The sequence below is a fragment of the Arvicola amphibius genome, chromosome 2 (genome assembly GCF_903992535.2).
Source record: "Arvicola amphibius chromosome 2, mArvAmp1.2, whole genome shotgun sequence".
Lineage (NCBI taxonomy): Eukaryota > Metazoa > Chordata > Mammalia > Rodentia > Cricetidae > Arvicola > Arvicola amphibius.
The window spans coordinates 41689459-41711424 of record NC_052048.2 but is presented as its reverse complement, the minus strand read 5'-3'; the positions used below and the strand labels follow the sequence as shown (position 1 = coordinate 41711424).

Sequence of the window (21966 nt, the reverse complement as noted above, 5' to 3'; positions counted from 1 at the left end):
CAAAGTCCTCCCAACTCCCTCCAGGTCCAGGAAGGTGAGCAACCAAACTGACAAGGCTCACACAGAGCCCGTACATGTTGTAGAGACCAAGCCCATCGCCATTGTCCTTGGCTCCTCGGTCAGCCTCCACCATCAGCCACTTTCAGAGAGTCCGATTTGGTCGCATGTTCCATCAGTCCCATTCCAAGTGGACTTGGTGGTCTCCCATTAGTTCTGTCCTGCCGCCTCAGTGGGTGAACGCATCCCTCATGGTTCTGACTTTCTTTCTCATGATCATATCAACCTACACACACACACACACACACACACACACACACACACCAGCCTACACAAACACACACACACACACGCACATCAACCTACATACACACATCAACCTACACACACAACCTACACACACAGACACACACATCAACCTACATGCAAAGACACACATATCAACCTACACACACACACACACACACACACACACATTTATTTTGCTATTGAATGGTTTGGGTAAAAGAACAAGGAAATAAAAGTTGTATTGCTTTGAATGAGAAAACAAAAGTTATATGTAGTCCTTACATCTGTAGAATAAAATACAATTCTACTCAGTGATCTTGTCCCCTTCATTTTCTTTATGCCTCAACCTTAACATGAAGCTTTATTTTCTGATGTCTGAGTTAAAAACAAATGATCTTGCCAGATTTCACTAAATCCCCAAACCACCTTGATTTACGTTCCTCTGTCCAAATTCTCCTGAAAGAGTTCTGTACGGTATTATCACCTATCAGTAGAAACTGTTTACAAAGGTCTTCCAATTAGAAACTGCACCTCTCAGCACTTCAAGACAGCATGCCTAAAGGTGAAATAGACTCTTGACAGCAGGGTGGTAATCTTTGTCATGTCACCATATAGCCAGTGGTGCTTCTGTCTCACAATTTGTCAAAAAATGCCAACAGAGCCTAATTAAATGTTTTTAAAATTTAAAAAAAATCATTTCAAATAGGACATATCCTTGGACAACTGTACTTAATACCACATGGGGAGTCAAAAATGAATGTCCTAGTTAAGGTTTCTGTTGCTATGATAAAACACCATGACCAAAAAGCAAGTTGGAGAGGAAAGGCTTACACTTCCACATTGCTATTCATTACCAAAGGAAGTCAAGATAGGAACTCAAACAGGGCAGGATCCTGGAGGCAGGAGCTCATCCAGAGGCCATGAAGGGGTGCTGCTAATTGGCTTGCTTCCCTGACTTTTGTAGCCTGCTTTCTTATAGAATCCGGGACCACACAAACCCAGAGATGGTACCATTCACCATGGATTGGGCCCTCTCTCATTGATCATTAACTGAGAAAATACTTTCCAGGTGGATCTCTTGGAGGTATTTCTTCACCTAAGGTTACTTTCTCTCTGATGACTCTAACTTGTGCCAGGTTCCCACACAAAACCAGTCATCATTCTCTTAGGAAACTCATGATTCAAAGAAGGAAAAAGAAAAGATCCAATGCCTTGATAGAAAAGGTGAGGCATCTTGTAGGAAAACTATCTTTATTAGTATATGATTAAAAAATAACTTGGGAGAAAGGATAGAATTTGAACATGTTTTTGAAAAATGAAAATCCTATGGACATAGATAATGAGATGTTATTTAACCAATATGTGTATGTGTCTACTCCTCAGACATACTCTACACAGCTACTTAGCTTATTCTTTGAGCTTTGTGTCGCACATCTAGTCTCTTCTTCAGTAACAAGATTTGGAAATACGTGGCAGTTTGCCTTTACCGTGTGTTCAACTACATGATCAGTTCTTTTAAAACTGGTCCTTTACTAAAGATCAGTTTGGAAATCAGAACTACAGATTTATTTTTTTATTTGTCTGCATAATATTTTTAAGTAGGCTTCATGTGTGTGTTCAATATAGAGATGTTTCTTATTAACATTTTATTCATTAAAAAATTCATTATTGTTTCCAATTATGGCCTTTAATTACAAGGAAGGAAATTGTTAACTTGATGGCATTACACAGCCCTCCAAAATAATAGCCACACAAAACAGACGTAGGAAGCACAAAATGTGAACAGAATAGAAGATTGGGCCAAAGCAGATGGAAAAAATAAGACATAGAAGGAAGATAGGGAGATGCCAGGCAGCTTGTGTCTGGAAGCTGTTTGTGAAAGAATTGACCAACATGTGGCAAGGGATCCCTGTCTTAACTCCACAAATACTGCTCAGCGGTTATGCTTCGGTGGAAAATTTCTTCTTGAAAGTGAAATAGAATCCTGAGCACCTCTGTTTTCCATTTGTTATTTTTTTCTCATTGTTTTATTGATCCTGGTTGTGGCTCATGTTAGAAAGGTGGTCTTCAACGTGGAACTTTTCTCTTCTTCTTTCAGATGATTACACCCTGCACGGCCCAGTTTTTGTTCAAGAACCAAGTGATGTAATGTTTCCTTTGGATTCTGAGGAGAAAAAAGTGAAACTCAGTTGTGAAGTTAAAGGGAATCCAAAACCTCACATCAGGTTTGTTGATTTAAGAATGTTTTTCTAGCCTGGCATGCTGACACATGCCTTTAATCGTAGCAATGGAGAGGCAGGGGCAGGTGATTCTATGTGAATTCAAGGCCATTCTTGTCGTCTACATAGTGAGTTTCAGGTCACACAGGGATATATAGTGAGATCCTGGTTGCCTAAAACAATACTTTTTTTTTTCAAAATGAGCATATAGTTTATGTTATTAAAGTTAAAAATGGCAGCTACTCAAAGATTACTAAAGATGAAAGAGTTTTTAGTCAGGCATTGTAAGGTGTCCTGAGAAACATGGAGAAAAGATTTGTTTGTGGAAAAAAAAGAGAGAACCGAATTTCTGGCTGTGTTAAGTATTAAATACCCTAAATGACCCTCTCTTTGAAAACATTAACAATTCCTAAGAACATAGATTTAATAAAATATAATTTTGAATATTGTCAGTAAGCTGGTAGGAAAATAGGAAGTACACGGGTCTAAGAGTAAATGAATTTAGAGCCAACAGTAAACTACCTTTGTCACCTTGACAAACATGATCTGAGGCTGTTTTATGCAACCTCGCCAGGACCAGTGTTGTAAGACAAAGCCTAATCTTCCAGGAGTGTGCAAAAATGTTCAAAGAACATTTTTCCAAAATGAGCCAGGGAAATACAAGAATTGCACATTTAGGATAGATGCTAATGAAAAGATGAGCTTGCCAGCTTCTGGAACAATAAAGTGTCAGGAGTTTCTTCTTTTAGACCCTGAGTCTCAGTTTTCATATGAAATGGGTTGAGTCTATAAAGAGAATTGGAAAGCTGGATAACAGATCTGTGGCAGTCACCTCAAGGCATCAGAAAGAGGTGAAGAGATAAAAAAGGTAGATGGGAGGCCAGAGGCCTGGAGAGAAGAAGAGGGGGTTAGTCAGAGTCAGCCATTTTTAGTTCCCAAATGAAAGACAGAAAAGAATGAGGCAGAAATAACTGTTAAAAGAGTCAGAATTTCCAACAATAATTAAAGTCATCCACTCCAACTTTAGGAAGCCCAACACAATCCCAAAAAGTACAAAACAAAACAAAAACAAACAAACAAGGAAGCAAAAACCTGAAATCTTTCTTCTAGAACAGTGAAACTGTGGAACACTAGATCAAAGAAATGGCCATAAAGAACCATACTTCTAATACAGATATTTTTAATGAGATGTCAGTTGACTGGCAATTGAATCCTCAGTGACACCCAAAAAGGTCAAATTTTAATTTGTGAAAAAAAATAGCCACGAAACATATGCTACCAGAGAAGGGGGACATCTAGGGGCTATTGTCACAAGGCAAAAGGTTAGAAATTCTAGTGAGGGTACAGAGAATGGGACTTCTTAACTCCCTGTTAGTAGGACAATGAATTAGATGGTTCTTCATAAAACTAAAAATTATCAAGTCCGTACTGTTCTAGTTTGCTTTACTGTTGCTGATATAAAGCACCAGACCAAATCCAGTTTAGAGAGGAAAGGGTTTGTTTGCTTTACAGGTTACTGTCCATTATTGAGAAAAGTCAAAGCAAGAACTCAAGGAGGGAGCCTGAAGGAAGGAACTAAGCAGATACCACCAACAAATGATTCTTGCTGGCTGAATCCCCATGGTTTGCTTAGCTACCTTTCTGATACAACCCAGGACCACTTTCCAAAAGACTGTACTTCTTAAAGTGGGCTGGGTTCTCCCACATCAATCAGCAATCTTAAAATGCCCCCAAAGAAATATCTACATGTCAATCTGGTGGAGGCAATTCCTCAATTTTTGTCCTCTTTTCACAACTGACCTTTGTTTGTGTCAAGTTGATAAAAACCAAGTTGATATATACCCAATGAAAATTAAATCATTCTGTAAAAAAGATGCCTGGGCTTCCATGTTTATTATATCGTTAAACACAATGGCCAGGATATGGAATCAACTGGGAAAGGATGAAAATAAAATGTAATTCATACACAATGGAAGATTATTGGCACAAAAAGAACGAAATCCTGTCCTGTCAGTCTTACACTGGACATTATGATAAGTGGAATAAACCAGACAGAATGATACTTTATGTTCATACCCCTATGTAGAAACCAAAGTGTTGATCTTGTAGAAAAACATGGTAGAAGAATGGTTGCCAGGTGACATGAAGGAAACAGAATAGAGAAAGGTTTGGAAACATGAACCAAAATACAGAAAATAAGGGTAACTTGTAGCTTTCTACACTGAAGTTTGATTATGACAATTTATTATGTATTTGAAAATAACTAGGAGAAAAATTTAGGAATGAAACGTTGTGGTAGTATATTTGCATAACATGTACAAGGACCTAGATTGAAACCCGAGTACTTGAGATAAGCAAAATAAGCTAGAACTAGATAAATTATTTCTTCCCTTCTTTTCTTCTGATCTGGGAAGCAGTTCATTTGCTAGAGTGGCTATTTAGTATATGAAGCCTGAGTTTGCCTCCCAGAAACCTCATAACCGAGGCATGATGGTACGCAGTTGTAAGGCACAATTTAGGAGCTACTTGGGAAAAGGAGGCAAAATAGAAAAGTTCAAGATTGTCTTCAAATATCTAAGGAGTTTGAGGTGGATGCATAAGGCCCTATCTCAAAAATAAATAAATTAGTGTAATAAGAGTTTTTAATCATGAAGGGCAAAGCACACTAATTTGACAATGTATCTCATATAAATGTCACATTTTCACATTATTACCCATAAATATCTGTAAACATTATGCGTTAATTAGAAATTTCTTTAAAGGAGAGCAAAATACGCATGTCTGTAGACAGACAAACACTGAATTTTGATTCCTATAAACTCTCACTTAAAGAAATTCTAAAAAAAAAAATCTTTGAGATGGGATAAAAATGATCCCAGGGAGAAGACCTGAGCTATGAAAAGACAGAATTAAACCAAGTGATGTGAGAGTAATTCCACATAAAATTGATTGCACTAAACCTGGATAATAAAGAGAATACTTTCTTGTGAAAATCAAAAGAAAGTTAAAATTCATGACACAATGGAAGTACTTTGAAAAGTCTTGCTCTGGACAGTGGATTGCCCATGTGGTTACAGAAAGAAATCAAACTGAATCCCTGCTTCACATTACTCACAGAAATCAATTTCACGTTAATAAAAGCCCTAAATGGGACATTTTATAAGAGGAAAGAAAACAGACATGCATATTTCTAACTTTGGGAGAAGAAAAGGCATTTCTTATAACAGGAGACATACAAATCATTTTTAAAAAGTTTAGCTTCATTAATAGTAAATATTCCATTCAATGGAATAGACTGAACTGAGCAAAATCATAGGCCATGGATGGGGGATGGTATGTTTAGTAAATTTTTTTCTTGGTAGAGAATTGATATCAAGAGTAGGCAAAGCATTGCCTAAAATCAAAACATGAAAAAAAGTAATCAAATAGAAAGGTTATGCAACATGTATCAGGTCTAAGAAAGTAATGGTACCTTAGCTATTTTTCCAGTTGCTGTAGCAATATACCCTGACCGAAGCAACACAGGGGAGGGTTTATTTTGGTTCACTTCAAGGGTGTGGTCCTCCATGATGGGAAACCATAGTAGCAGGAGCTTGAAGCATCTGATTAGATTGCAGCAAAGACAGAAGGCAATGGATGTTTGTGCTCACCTCACTTCTGGCCTTGGAATGATGTTCATCACAGGGCATTTTCATCTTAGAAAGTGAATGACGGTCAGAGGGACCTCTTAGTTCTGTTAATATCCATAAGCCTTTAGCCCACATAGGCCAGATTAGAATATTCTGAGATGATACATTCAGAACCACCCATGACAAATAATCAATTAAAACATGATGGGAATGAAACTGAAGATTATACATGGATGAAGGTATGGTTCCAATCAAAGTGATTACAGTAGTAAATACTATTCACTTTATTAAATATAAATCTTCATTATTTCATTATCCCTTACAAAATAATCTTATACAACTTATTTTATCTGTACTCTAATTTAATGCTAATAAAGTTATTACAAATGTGAATAAAATACTTCTATATACCACCCCTCCAGGCTCAGGGAGTATCTGGGAACAGGGTGCAGAGAAAACGTAAGAGTTGGGGGATGGAAGTGAGTGCTGTTAAGCGCTCCCTTCCTGCCTTGGCATGGATGAGGCACCCATGAAGACACAGTAGAGTGACTACCAGCTTGCTGATGGAATTTACAAAAACCCTCATTTAGAGGTAATGGGTAGATGTAGTGAGGACTCCAGAGAAAAGGAAATGATGAGGGTCTGCTCGGCCACATGGATAAAGAAGGGAAGAACATTCCAGAAGGAAAAGAACAACTAATTAGAGTGGGCCATATAATTGAGTGAGCATACCTTGTATCCTGTGACGCAGGATATTTTTGAAAGTGAAACAACACCGTCAATAGTGACTCGAGAGCATCACCTGTAAACCCTACCCTATCCTGACCAATCTGAATGCTCATCTTCCCGTGTATCATACAGTAAACTCAAGGCTACGTTCATGATTTCAAAACACACCGCAAGGTAAAAACAAATGCAAGAGGCAAAGTTGCTCAGATACATAAATGATGAGCTAACGGATCCCACTCTGAATACACAGCCAAGGGTAAGTTCAGATGTTAGCTATAAATGAAAACAAATTCTGCAGCGGAGTTTGGCAAGTTGCTGCATTGTTTTTCCCCAAACTGTGACCTTTAATTAACATTGCCTTTGTAACATTGTGTTTCTAGATACAGGGGCTTGCCTTGTTATTTAAAACAAGCCATAGAACAGAAACCTATTATGTTTTTAAAGATTGCAGGAGAGAGCTGAGGAGAGCTTTTAATCAAATGCATTAGCCATTCCAGGCAGTGCGCTGGTGCTTGTCTTAATCCCTCCAGCAGTTTGCTTGTGACATAATAGTAGTCTGGACCCAGCAGCTCAAAACTCCCTGTTGTTGAAGGAAAGAGCAAGAGGGTGAATCGAGAGATCAGGTGTTTTCCAACACCTTGCTAGCTGAACTTTCTTAGTCTTGGTGTTGACTTTCAGGGGTTTGAACAAGTAGGAAAATTTCCAAAGTGGGTGCTCCATGGGGGTCTTCAGCTGCAGGCCTTCCCTATGACATCCTAACTGACCTCTTTTCTTTACATTTAGCCCCTTGACTGAGCCTTTTCTTTTCATTGTGTCTGCCCCTCAGTTCTGAAAGGATTGACCCTGACCCAGAAAATTTATGAAGTTTTGCCTCATGCCAACTTCTCTTGTATTCAAGTTCCTTAAGGACAGGTGACATTACTTATTTCACCCAGCACCCCTTCTGAGAAGGAGGAAGCTGCCAAACACCTGGCTAGAGTTGCTTTGCTGTGAAGTTTGTATTCAACTGTGTCTGCAGAGAACCAATTCCAAGTCAGAAAGGGCTTGCCCCTCTCTGAGTGTCAGGTTCAAACACTTAACAGGAAAGGTTTTCCTGCAGTGAATCTGTACAATGAGTTGCTACAGAGTCTGCAGAAATATGCCTTGGGGAGGTTCGAGGTGGCCGTGTTTGCCTGTGTACAGCCCTGCTGTCTGAAATGAATTCAGGCATGCTTCCGCCAAGTATTTCAGAAGTCAGCTTACAAGACACCAATTTGCCTGGCCCCCTGGGAAAATCTATTTACTTCAAATGAGCCTTGCCTCTCCATTACCAATACTTAAAAGATTCCTCAAACACTGAAACTAAATTGTGAGATTTTCAAAAGTGTTTCACTATGCAATGAGATGAGAAATTCGCAATGCAATCCACATTCAATGGGAATGAGCACTGACTGCATTGCAGTAAAACACCATGTCTGCTTTATAGCATATCTCATAAAGCACTTTATTTTCTAAATAATCCCTTCCCCATTGCTGTTCATATGTAAAGACTGGCAATAAAGTAGATGAACGGACTTTGTGCACAGCATTTTGGGTTGAGGTGACAAGTGGAGAGAAACCTACAGAGGTGTCATTACTCCCGCAGCCTGTCCTCTAAAAGGACTCACATGGTCCCATTCCCAAACTCCACACTCTGCTTGCAGCTCACATTATATTGCAATTTCCTCTTTGAGTTCTTAGATTTGTCATATTAAATTGCTCTGCTATCATTTGGAGTGAGAGTTATGGCCAAGACGTGATCAGCTGACTAAGAGCCAATGTGTAAGGCAGGCAGTCAGTTCTAGAGATTCATGTGCAGCCAGTACTGCCGGGCTGGAACGCGGCTGTTCTCTTTATTGCTTATTACTTTCTTGTCTGTGTCAGGGCACAGAGAGAATTACTGCAGAGCCTAAAAACACTGTCAGTTTCTAATATCCAGCTTCTGAAAAACAAACACATAAAGAGCTAAGAACTACTTGTGCTTCTCTCCGACTTTCCTGGCCCTCCTGTTTCTAGACTTTTATACTTCAAAGACACCGTTGTGAATAAACCCATACCCATGCCTCTGTGCTGGGTGAGACGAGCAAGGTTCATAAATTGTGTGTATGCTCAAAGCTCAAACACATCCCAGAGAAGCACAATTTTGAGTCTCTTCCTTTCTACAAGTGTTTATGGAGCAGTCGGGGTTAAGTTCCAGATGCATGAAAGTGAGAATGCAGAAGTGGAAAGTGATTTAGGTAAAGTGTCTTGTGGCTAAAGCAATCTTTGCATGAAGGAGTAAGAGGACATCCCCCAGACAGCTGATGACACATGATACATTTTGACGAGAAGTACCGAAAAGAATTTCACTGGAAGATGTGCCCCCTTGTTTTCTTTTTATGATAGTGTCCCTGTTTAAACCTGACTGTTCTGAAGCACACTTTGTAAACCAGGATGGTGTCCAACTCTGCCTGCCTCTCCCTCCCGAGTGTCGAATTTAAAAACAATGGGCGACACCATCAGATGTATTCTCAGAGATGGAGACTGATTTTGGTGCTCTGTGTACTGCCTCAAGTCTGTAATCCCACCACTTGGTACATGGAAGAAAGAGGATCAGGAATCTGGCGTTATTTCAATTCCAAGGGAGTTTAAGGCCAGCCTGAGCAGCATGAAACCATGTCTCTAAAACACACACACACACACACACACACAGATCACGCACCACCTGAGCATGTAATTTGAAACTAACAGGCTGACAATTTTATCACTTAAATTTTTGTGCATTATACATTTCTAATCACAATGCCTGGGATATTATCAAGGATTGCACGACAGGTGGGCACGCACACACACACACACACACACACACACACACACAAACACACACACTCCTATTTAGGTAATGGCTCTTGTTATTTTAAGAAAGTAAAATGAATAATTCTCAATCTCTACTCCCTTTATTGATTTGAATCAATTTCCTATGTGCTTCAATCTTTTTGTATTTTTTTTCAACTCCTGTGAGAGCCTTGGTAATTCACGAGCTATCAAAAAACAGTCATTGAATTATATTAGTTCAAAAGTTTATATGAATCCCCATGAATGCCTGAAAGGTAATTTGACTCAGATAAGCTTTCATTCCTCGGATATCGTGACTATGAGAACAGAATTGGAGATTTTCATACCAAAGCTTAGCCACTAAAATATGATTTCCCAGCAAACTAATTTATTGGGTTTGCTGCTACAGTCAGATGCACAGGTGTCCCAAGTAACAGAAGGACAAGGAAACATTCTTTGCTTTGGTTACTTAATAGCCTGCAGTTCACTGGGGCAGTTGATTGACATTTTGAGTGCCGGTGACTAAAGAGATCATCCAGTTGATCCATGGTCAGGCAGATTTGGTCCCCAAAGCATCTCAGATCAATAGAGTTCCTTTGCTTTGCAACCAGGCACTTCAGTCAAGTTAAGAACTGAATCAAATCAGCTCAACTGCAATTTCAGCCACTCTGATGCTGTCTCTCTGAAAGTGGCATGTTCTATCCTCTTGATATACCTATTTAAACAGCAACTGCTAACCAGAAAAAGGACTTTTTATTGAGAAGTTATACTTGAAAGAAATTTGTAGAAGCCCATGTGGAAAATTTTGTTCCCTGTAAGAAGATAATTATTTGTAGTATCCTATGTCGTCATGGAACATGTGCTAAAGTTTGATTAATATCATTTACTACAAAGGAGGACTCTCTTTCTCCATGAGTACTGAAGATGTCACCATTGCTGAGTAGGCAGTTTCTAATATTTCTTTTTACAATGCTTCAAAAAGCTCACAGATGATATTTCATGGTCTTTATAGTTTTTTATCTATTTTAGACAATTCAGAAATATTGATTTATATTACAAGGCTTTATCTACCGGCATTTTTTATACTATAGGTGGAAGTTAAACGGAACAGATGTTGACATTGGTATGGATTTCCGCTACAGTGTTGTTGAAGGCAGCTTGTTGATCAATAACCCCAATAAAACCCAAGATGCTGGAACGTACCAGTGCATAGCAACAAACTCGTTTGGAACAATTGTAAGCAGAGAAGCAAAGCTTCAGTTTGCTTGTAAGTAGCAATTATATTCCACCCCAAATGTTTCTTTGAGCTTTTCTACATTGTATAAATACACTTTACAACCAGTACCTTCTGAAAGAACACACAGATTAGAAAATATTTTATGTGATTAAAGAACTATGAACATGAGAGGGAAGTGGTATGCTTCAGAAGAATTGACATAGCTTGGTTATATTATATTTGGTTATATGATGGTTTAAGCAGACATAGTTTACATGTGTTAAAGTTTACACATAATAAATGCATACATGCCACACCTACAAACATTAAGACAGCATCTATGAAAAGGCAATAGAACTAACAGCAACCTAATAGTCAATAGTAAGTATTTTTAACCATAACCATTGGGATGGAGATATAGTTGGTTGTCATTTTACCAGTAAAACCTACAATTCTCTGTTTCTTTTCATACACTACAAAAATATTTTAAAATCCAATAATGAAAAGTAGATGTAAAGTATTATTCACCTTTTGTGTTTATATACTGAGTTAAAAAACTGGAAAATAAATTGCCATGTCTTAAGATCAACATTTAATAAAAAAACTTTGCCTGTGTGAAGGAAAGTAGAATTTAGAAATAAAGAGTTGAAAATCAAAATCCAGAGGCAGAAGCTGTAAGTAAATGGTCTGTTGCATACACCTTGAGGATTGCTGTTCAGCTACAATTTTTTTTAAATGTATGCATTTGTATATGATTATATATTACCTTACATAAAATTTTAACTCATATAGCAATGTGTTAATATCAAAGGTTTCATAATTACTAAGTCTGTTGGTGGGAACACTGTAGAATATTCTCATTAACAAAACCTTCTCTGGGAACTGAATATCAAATATACCTATTATAATATTCAGCATTTAATCTTGTATTGCATTTATGGAATTTTTACTCATGGAGAAATGAAATTTTGTAGATAACAGATTCTGGAGCTATCTTGTTTGTAAATTTCTCCTGAGATAGTCTTCAATTTTCTTAGGTAAGCAGAGTAATAGGATGGTAGTACATCTGATTAAGGGTCACAAAACCAAAGTGCATTTACCTCTTGGTTTAATACTCAATTTTTAGTAATGACAGGTGACTCTCATTAGGCTTATTCGACCAAACAATTATAGAATCATAGGTGTTCAGCATAGGGAAAAATCAATCCAGTGAATTGCAACTCTGAGACTGTGATTCTTCTGTATTTTGTAGCAAACTTTTAACAACAAAAAGAGAAGGATAGATACTATTGCCAGTAAATTAACATTAGAATAGACATTTAAAAAATACATTTCTACCACCTCTCAAGACTATGCTTTTATAAAAGTATAGGCCTGTTTATTAGCAAAAATATTACAAAGATAGGATTTTACATTTAAGGTTAGTTATTTAAATAGAATAGAACAGTTAACCCCAATGAAGGGTTCCTTGTTTCACTTGTTGATGGATATTCCTGAAGACCAACGTTTGAAAGCCACTTTCTCATCCTGTATCACTAGTTGTAACATGAGGGCCTCCTTGTTGGGGTTTCAGCCCCACCTGGTACCCCACAGCAGGCAAGCCCAAAAGAAAATCACACACAGATCTCCATAAGTTATAAAAGTGATTGGCCCATTAGCTCAGGCTTCTTATTAGCTCTTGCAGCTTATATTAACCCATTATTCTTATTTATGTTAGCCATGTGCCTCAGTACCTTTTTCAGTGGGGCAGATCACATCCTGCTTCTTGGTGGGCTGGGCGGGAATGCGAGGAATGGGCTTCCTCCTTCCCAGCATTCTCCTGTTCTACTTCCTGTCTGGTTTACCTGCCTATACTTCCTGCCTAACCAACCAGTGTTTTATTGAAATACATGACTGACAGAATACAGACAATTCTCCTGCACCAACTATTGACATAAGCATCTGTGAAAACTTTCTGTCCCAGAGTTGTTGCTAACAATCTTTCATTTTGTTTTATGTTTATGGATGTTTTGTCTACATGTGTGTCTGTATACTATGTGCATACAATGCACAAGAGGCCAGAAGATAGCATTGGATCTGTAGGAACTGGAGTCACAGACAGTCATAAACTATCATGTAGGTGATAAGAATGGACTCTGTGTCCACTAGAAGAGCAGTCAGTGCTCTTAACTGCTAAGTCATCTTTCCAGCCTCTTTTCTGTTCTTACTGAAACTAGTTAGCCCTGAAACTATATTTTATCCCATAATTTATTTTTCCTTCAAGTTTTTAATAAGGAATTATCTTCCTGACAACACACTCTTGTGTAAATTCATTTCTCAAGTTATGGCCCTAAAAATAGGTCTACAATTTTTTACATGTGCTGTGACCTTTGCAGAGGACACTGAAAGCCAGTGTATTCATGCTGTGAACTTCCAGTGAAGCTAATGTACCACCAGACTGTACATTTTCAAAAGTGTCAGTGTCATCACAATAACCTTATTGTTAATCTACAGCTTATACAATTATCTCATGTTGTTACACTAAATTCAGAATATAGTATTTTCCTCCATTATATATCCCTTCTCATGAGTAGTCTTTTGTTCTACCATATTTGAACTTGTTTAAGTATATTTCTTTTCAAGGCCCCTTCTAACATGATGGTTTCTCTTAGGACATTATACATCCCTTCCTTGCAGGTGGGAATAACTTTCTCCCACTCCAAACCTATGTGTTTCCTAATATGGAAAATGCTGATGGACAAGTTGGTCATTTTTTTCTTCCAGGCTACTAAGACAGAATGTCAGAATTGAAGTCAGAGCACTGACTCAAAGCCCCTACATGTTGTAGAAGTGTTTAGTGTAGGTAACTTTCGTTAAGTTCGTATGGTGATTGATACTTGGACTCTCAGTACTTGAGAAGCCAAGGAAGGAGGATAGCTATGATGTTAAGGCCACCTTTTGCTACACAGGAGTTCCAGGCCATTCTAAGACAGAGAATAAAATTTTGTCTTATAAGAAGAAGACATAGGGTTGGAGCACAGCTCAGTTGTCAGAGTGCTTGCCAAGCATGTGTGAGGTACTGGGTATGATTCAACACTACATAAAACTGAATGTGTTTTTATCATTTTATTATGTTTTAGATGAGATATTGATTGTCTTCCCAACTCAGTAGCAGCAAAAATTCATGGCTATATCTACACTTGTATAATTAGTATGTGTTGGCCATGACACCACGTATGTCATAGAGAACTTCACTAAGATGAGGTCAGGTCAAACTCTTACACTAGTTTTCTCCATGCATTCTTGCTCAGCTAGCTGCGAATTTAGCCAATTATTTTATAATTGAACCCCAACTTCGGTTTATCCCTAAAGCACAGGGAATTCCCTTACAGAATTAGGATATACTGTCTCTTCAGTATTACACTTCAGCTGTTTATCATAAAACAGTAAATAATCTTTTAAAAATGTAAATTATATCATTTAACTTCCTTGCTTTATGCCGTACCTTAAAAAAATACATCACTATGTCTTATTTTAATTTCTCAAAAAATGAGAAGCTACTCTTTTGGTACCAGAGTCTTGATACTTTTGTTCTCTTTGCTGATTCCCAATACCCCTTTCTTCCACTCTCGATTAGCTGACTTCTTAGGCTCTTTCACTCTCAACTTCAGTGTAACAGTCTGTGGTGGTTTGAACAACGGCCTCCATAGGCTAGTATAGCTGAATGTTTGCCTCCAAATTGGAAGATTGTTTGCGAAGGATTAGGACGTAAGATACTCTTGGAGGACATGTGTCTTGGGAGCCTAGACTTTGAGGTTTCAAAATCCCATGCCAGGCCCTGTTTCTCTGCCTCCTGCTTGCAGAACAGACTTCTCAGCTACCCTACTGCTCTGCGCTGGTGCCATGCCTGCCCACCTGCTGTCGTGCTTCCCACCACAATGGAAAGGATTAACCCTCTGAAACTGTAAGCAATTCCACAGTCATGAGTTGCTTTGGTGATAGTGTCTCTTCACAGCAACAGAATATTAGCTATGACCCAGCCTAAGAGCTATTTTCCATAGCTCCTTTCTTTGTATAACAAGATACATTTTGTTTTTTACTTTCCTCTGCCTACCTTCCTCTAGGCCTCTACTTCAACATCACAGCATTTCTGCTCTTTTTACAGGAGTTGATAAAACTTTGAAGGACTGATTATTTTCCTGTTTGTTTTTGATTCTTCTGATGCCGTTGCCATTCTGAAAGACCCGAAATCATTGCCTCCATCCTGGAGATGGAACGGCGGGCTGTGTCCTGCCACCCGGCTAGCTTTACCCAAAATAATTACACGGAAACTATATTCATTTAAACACTGCCTGGCCCATTAGTTTCAGCCTCTCATTGGCTAATTCTTACATCTTCCTTTAACCCATATTTAGTAATCTGTGTAGCACTATGAGGTGGTTGCTTACCAGGAGAGATCTTAACCTGTGTCTGTCTTGGAGAGGAGAAGCATGGCGACTGCCTGAGGCATCTGCCGAACTTCCCTTCTTCCCAACATTCTGTTCTGTCTACTCCACACACCTATGTTCTAAACTATCAGGCCAAGCAGTTTTGTTATTAATCAATGAAATCATCAGATAGATAGAAGACACACCTACATTACCATCCTGCAATTGTGCTTGAATTGTATGAATGCAGATATTTCCCCCTTAGTACTGAGTAGCTTTCTAAAAGTAAGTTGGAAAAGGTACATTTTTATAAATACACACCTTTTATATTCTGACCATTTTTTTTAGAGTTGAAATTCCTCATTATCAATCTCTAGCTTCAAGAAGATTTTTCTAGCTTTTTAAATAAATTGAAAGATGTTACTGATGTAAAAAAAACCACAGCTCTCACCTCAAAGGGAATAAATGATAATTTATTCTGGAGCCAATCTGACTGACCATGGCCAGAAAATACAACTCAAGGTCATGCTTCAACATGGGAACAGTTTCGTGAAGTTTTTATAGCAATGTAATGAACAAGGTTATGAATCAAGGCAATTTTTAAATACATTAGTGAAAACATCAGAAAGATTGTAACAAAAAGTCTGGGAAGAGCCTCTTGTAGGCCTAAAATGCTATCTGATGACATTCTTAGCTTTGGGATTGGCGGCAGCTTGTAGTCTATTAAAGTTAATCGATTACACAGGTTTTTATTTATTAGCCACAGGATGTTAGTTCCTACACAGATGTGGGAAAGTATTGGGTGTATTGAGGGCTAACTCTAGTCCCAGAGAGGATTATTAGGCTCTCAACCTACCCTTTCCAACATTTCCCCATCACCACAGTTCTAATTAGTCTTGGCAGATGTAACCCATTTCGAGGAATTCTCGTTCACACTGCTATTCAAAAATTATTTTCAATTGGTTGAAGTAAAATATCATTCTTAATAAGTAAAATTTAAGTGAGGCATTGATAGTTTTAAATATCTTTAGATTATGTTTGTCCTTGAGCATTCATGTAATCCTTGAATACTAATGTTACTTTTTGTCTACACTCTTTGCCCTGTACCATATACGTGAGCCTTGATCCTCATCTTCAATCGTGTGGATTTTCTGGCTAAAGGGACTTCACATAATTACTAGTTTTTATCCTTCTAAAAGTGAAAGTTAAGATTGGAATAGATGAACTATTCATTTTTTTACACGGGTAATAGTTTTCAGAGTCGAGGAAATCCAGCCCTCAGCTGGATTTCTCAAACCCTCGTTTATTCCATCCTCTCTATCATCCAGAAGAAAGTCATGTTAACTGTTGTCATTCTTCCACAGGCAAGTGAAACAGTAGAAAAAGTTGAGAACATTTATTTTCAAAGCATTATTTCCATGCATGATAGACGTGTTTCCAGAGACTGTGTGTAAAACAGGGTGCTGCAGCTTCATCTCCAAGCTTCCATGCTTCTACCCCCAGGCATTTGAGACTAGATCTACTCTAGAACTAAGATGCTGTCATCAGCAGTGAATGTTTTCCCTAATATATAGACATGGATCATGGGGAACCAGGGATGTAGCTCTGTGAATGCTTTCCAAACATAGGCAAGACTCTGGGTTCCATGCCCAACACTGCCAAACAGCAAATAAACAAACAAATTCAAATGTTCATCTCTACACTTGCAAAATTATCATTAAGGAAATAATTGAGCCAGGCTAGTCGGTATGTGCCTTTAATCCAAACATTAAGGCAGAGGCAAGTGGTTTGTGAGTTGGAGAACTGCATGGACTGCATAGTATGTTCTATGTCGACCACGACCACACAAAGAAATTCTGTTTCAGAAAAAAAATAAATGAATAAAATAATAGAAAAAAATGGGGGAGATACAGGCTTGAGAAGTGGAGATTCTATTTTGGACAGTTGGAATGGAATTTGGCTCAGTGCTCCAATTTATTTGTTTCTCCAATTGCAGCTATAGATCTCTGGACTTCAGAAGCTCTGTGGGGTAGAAACATGCCTCTCTTAGAGATGCAAAAATCCTCTAAGAGGTCCTAGCCTTAGAAAGTTATGTAATGATTCTCCCTTTTCTCTTATTTCTTTCCCATATTTCCCTCTCTGTCCTGTCCCTTTGAAATGAAAACAGTAACTGCCATTTTAAATTCTTACATGTTTAAATTCTTACATTCTTATCTTAGATAAGAATACAATACATGAAGGCAATTCTTTGGAGTGAGTTTCCTTCTTAGATGCCTATGACCTTAGACAAGGTATTTCTCCCTACTTCAGATTCTTTGCCCATAAGATGGAAGTTAGTTACTCTATTTCTTTGGCTAAAAGGATAAAGTAACTAGTACTTGTATACTCCTAAGTAATGTTTTAGTATGGCTTAAGGAATATTAGCATTATTTTACTTTTATTATTCTATATTGGATATTATGCTAAACATTTTGGAAGCATTATCCCACTTAAATTCTCAATGTAACCCAGGGATTTGTAGACTTTAAGATCATTTTATAGCAGAAGGACATGAAAATTAGTGAATTGAAATCACCCAAGAAACGTAGAAAGGAGTAGATACCAGCATAGGATCCCAAGCAGTTGCCAGTAACCCTGGGCCACTTTCAACACTTTCCTAAAGCACTTTGTGTGGAACACAATGAATTGGATGTTTGATAAGATGATTCCTTGACAGCTGCAAGCAGGTTTTTCATTACATTTATAACCTTTGCTATAATAATCCATAATTGCTGTTTAACATTTTTTGTTATAAATTTTCTTGTTAACATTATGGTGTTGATTTGCTTTTAACATGAAGATGCATTTTGTTGTATACCATAATTGTACATATATTTATGACTCAAATTTTCATATAATTTGTTTCAGGTTCTATAATGGGATTAATTAATAACAATATTTCTGCTTGAAAAGATAATTCAAATATCCAATTTATTTCAAGTAGATTGTAAAACACTATAAATATTGATATTTTATGGCAAACAATGGTGGGTGGGTAAACTGTTATCCCCAAACAGAACATGACATATTACAAGTTTCTTGCTCCCATATCGTTCCTCCCCCACAGATGACAAAGATGTAGTTTAAATGTTGATTATGATGAAGAGCTTTCAAGAGAATAACCTAATAGCTTCAGATCCTAGCTCATCAAACTGATAGCTTTATAAATATTGTTTGGGGCCTTCTTGCAGTGAGTTCAGCTGTTTTATAACAGTTCAGATCTGCAGAACAAAAGACCTAAGCTATTCATCATCTCAAGTTGTCAATGACTATAAGTCATACATAAGTAGCTGCAAATTGTTCATTGTACAATTAACTCCTTTAACAAAATCCAGTTACCTGCCTGATACAGGAAAACTGGCATTGTCTTGGCAAGTGCCTATAGTGCTAGTATAGGTGACATGTAGACTTATGCTTCTCCCTATTGACATCGAACTTGAGGTAGGAGATGAGAGACAAGGTCCAGAGATAACCCAGAGCTTATACAATGGAAAGAAGACAGAAGTGGAAACTTAAAAATAAAGAAAGAGAAAAAATGAAGGTGATAAATGGAATAGAGTACAAAAGCCACTCCATTCTGGCATCTTTTAATCTTATATTGCATATGTATCTATCAGGGAGGAGTAACTAAGACTGGGAGCATACTCAGGGGCAGAGCCTTTTCCTCCTGTATATTCAATTCCCAGTATCACAAAGGAAAATATAAAAACCACTCAGAGGGTAATTTCAGTAACGGTTGTCACTTGTGCCAGTCATCCTGATTTTGTACAGGAAAAGTGTCAGATGGAGGCATGGCAGCTGGTGGAAAGTCTTTCCCTGTGCCTGCGACAGTCAGCTTTGTCTGAGTTCCTAACGGTGGCACATCATCTACTGTAAGGATGAAGGTGGCTTGCGGTGATAATAATAGAAAAGTATTGCATGGAAAATAATGAGGATTTTGTCAGCCTTGTTTTTGTTCTCTAATCATTTCTTGTATTTGCCATAACTTTCAAATGCCCATTGTTTGAAATATTTAAAAAAAATAGCTTTTGTTCACAGCTGAATTGTAGAATAGGCAGTCAGCCAGAACAAGAGACATGAGTTTGAAAGACAGCCGGCTTGGTGACTGGCTTGACTGGTTTTTAATTAATAAAGCTGCTGAAATAGGCAAACTTTTGTTTCTGAGCAACAAAATGTTGATAGATAGCTGTTTCGATAAATAATTTGTGAATATTTAAGTCAATTAAAACTTAATTGAGGAACATTTGGGTGTCAAAACTGAAAACATTTACAGTGAAACTTGGGTCTTCAATGTAAGAATATTTTTTTTTTTCTTTTTATTTGACTGGTTAGAAGAACTCAATCCAAGACTTGCTGAGTTTCTGGGGAAATGTTCTCATAAAAGCAAATAGTTTCTGCCACCAAGTGCAGTAGTTGAGACATTGATAGCGACAACTGATGCTGGTTTAAAATTCAGTAATGTGAACCTTAAGAGTTTAATTGCAAACAGACGCTAGTCAATTGTAATCATTAGCTATTAGGTTTATCCCCTTTCAGAATTCTCACAGCTACATTTGGAATCTGTAAGACAAAAAAATAATATGTTCTGACTGAAAAAATTATCTGTTACTTATTGATTTTTAAAGTATAGAGGCATTCTAAGAATATAATATATGAAAAATTATGTCCTTGAAGTCTATATGAAAATAAGTATATGTAAATTACCAATGTGAATCCTTAAAAGTATGCTCAGACATGTCTTTTTAAAAATGAGTGAAATTAAAGTCAGTTCATTCATCCGCACCTCTGTGAGGGATGAAGCATGGCAGGAAGCATGAGACAATACCTGAACACACCAGATAGCAAAGAAAAACGAGTGACTGTTTGGACCTGCAAGGGAGAGGAGAAATGGAGGAGAGTGAGGAATAAGATCTAGTATAATAATAAATACACATGGAATGTCACATTGGAAACTTATTCAAAAATAATTTAAAAATCACTTGCTATAATCAATGAATTTGCTAAAATAAGTATTTTTCAATATTATGAACTAATAATTTAGTCAATACAATTAAAAATAATTTTAATTAAGCAATGATAACTACTTTTAAAGTTTAAATTTTAAACACTATAGGTTTGTATCCAGGGACAGGGGAACACAAGCCAATCATCCTCTAACTGGACCCCTCTCCTTCAGTCACACATGCATACAAATACTTAGGCTTAGTTTGCAGTCGAATTGACTATCTTTAATATGCTGCGTGGTAACTACTGCTGATAAGCTATTTACTTCCTCTCCAAAATTCATATATTAAAATCTTAACTGCCCAAAATGGGGATAGTTGCCTCATAAGGTCATTCCTGAGAGCATTTTTTTCCTGCACCTTGAAAAGAGGATGGTCCTTAGACCACCATGTAGGCTCTCACAAGATGGCCAGTCCTTTCCCATTTAACCTTGAATGTCATAGCATCCGAATTTGTGAGAATTTCTAATTGTATCAAAGCTAACTACCTGCCCTATAGTATTGTGTTATAGCAACAATTAGAGACTAGTGCAACAAATCCCAAGGTATGTGTATTTGCAAATTGTGACTATGACCCTATCTTTTTAATTTTTTTTAAAAAAGACAAACTTTTTTTTTCATTTTATATACCAATCACACTTCCCACTCCCTCCCCTCCTTACCCTGCCACCCCACTCCCCATTCACTTCTCAGAGAGGGTAAGGCACATTGCTTCGGGGAAGGACCAAGGCCCTCCCTACTATATCTAGGCTGAGCAAGGTTTCATCCAAACATAATGTGTTCCAAAAGCCAGTATAAGCAGTAGGGATAAATCCTGATGCCACTGTCAGTGGCCCTGCAGTCTGCCCCAGCCATAACACTGTCATCCACTTTCAGAGGTTCTCATTTTGTCCTGTGCTGGTTCCTTTCCTGACCAGCTATAGTTGGTGAGCTCCCATTAGCTCAGGTAAGCTGTTTCAGTGCGTATCCCCATCATGGTCTTGACCACCTTGCTCATATTCTCACTCCTCCCACTCTTCAACTGGACTTTGGGAACTCAGCCCTGTGATCCACTGTGATAACCCTATCTTTGTAAGTCTTTTCGGTTATAATTAAAGGTCCAGTGGTGGAGGAGTGTCTATGTGTTACTTTTATTAATAAAAAACTGCCTTGGCCCTTTAAGAGAACAGAAAATTAGATAGGCGGAGTAGACAGAACAGAATGCTGGGTAGCAGGCAGTGGGGAGATGCTTCAGGCAGTCGCCATATGCAGTAGCCATGCTTCTCCTCTCTGAGATAGACACAGGTTAAGATCTCTCCTGATAAGCCACACCTCGTGGTGCTATATAAATTACTAAATATGGGTTAAAGCAAGATATGAGAATCAACCAATAAGAAGCTACAGATAACGGGCCAGTGGCCAGGCAGTATTTAAATGAATACAGTTTCTGTGTAATTATTTTGGGTAAAGCTAGCCGGGTGGTGGGACACAGCCCGCTGCTCCATTCTACAGTCCAGAGATGAGATCACACAGGACTACTCTAATGGATCATAAACCCGTACAAGAGAAGATGGACAAGATGAGACCTTGTAACCATAGATGCTATGAGTGATACAGGCAGAGGAGACA

At 37.9% G+C, this 21966-nt stretch overlaps 1 protein-coding gene across 1 annotated transcript in view; it reads left to right on the top strand.

Moving 5' to 3' along the window:
* Positions 1 to 2334: 2334 nt before the first annotated feature.
* Cntn4 (contactin 4) overlaps positions 2335 to 21966 on the top strand; it is a 353211-nt gene continuing 333579 nt past the window's right edge. Inside the window, exons 1-2 of the mRNA XM_038319285.1 lie at positions 2335 to 2510; positions 10786 to 10961. Coding sequence (XP_038175213.1) covers positions 2335 to 2510; positions 10786 to 10961 — 352 coding nt within the window. The remainder of the gene's footprint in view (positions 2511 to 10785; positions 10962 to 21966) is intronic.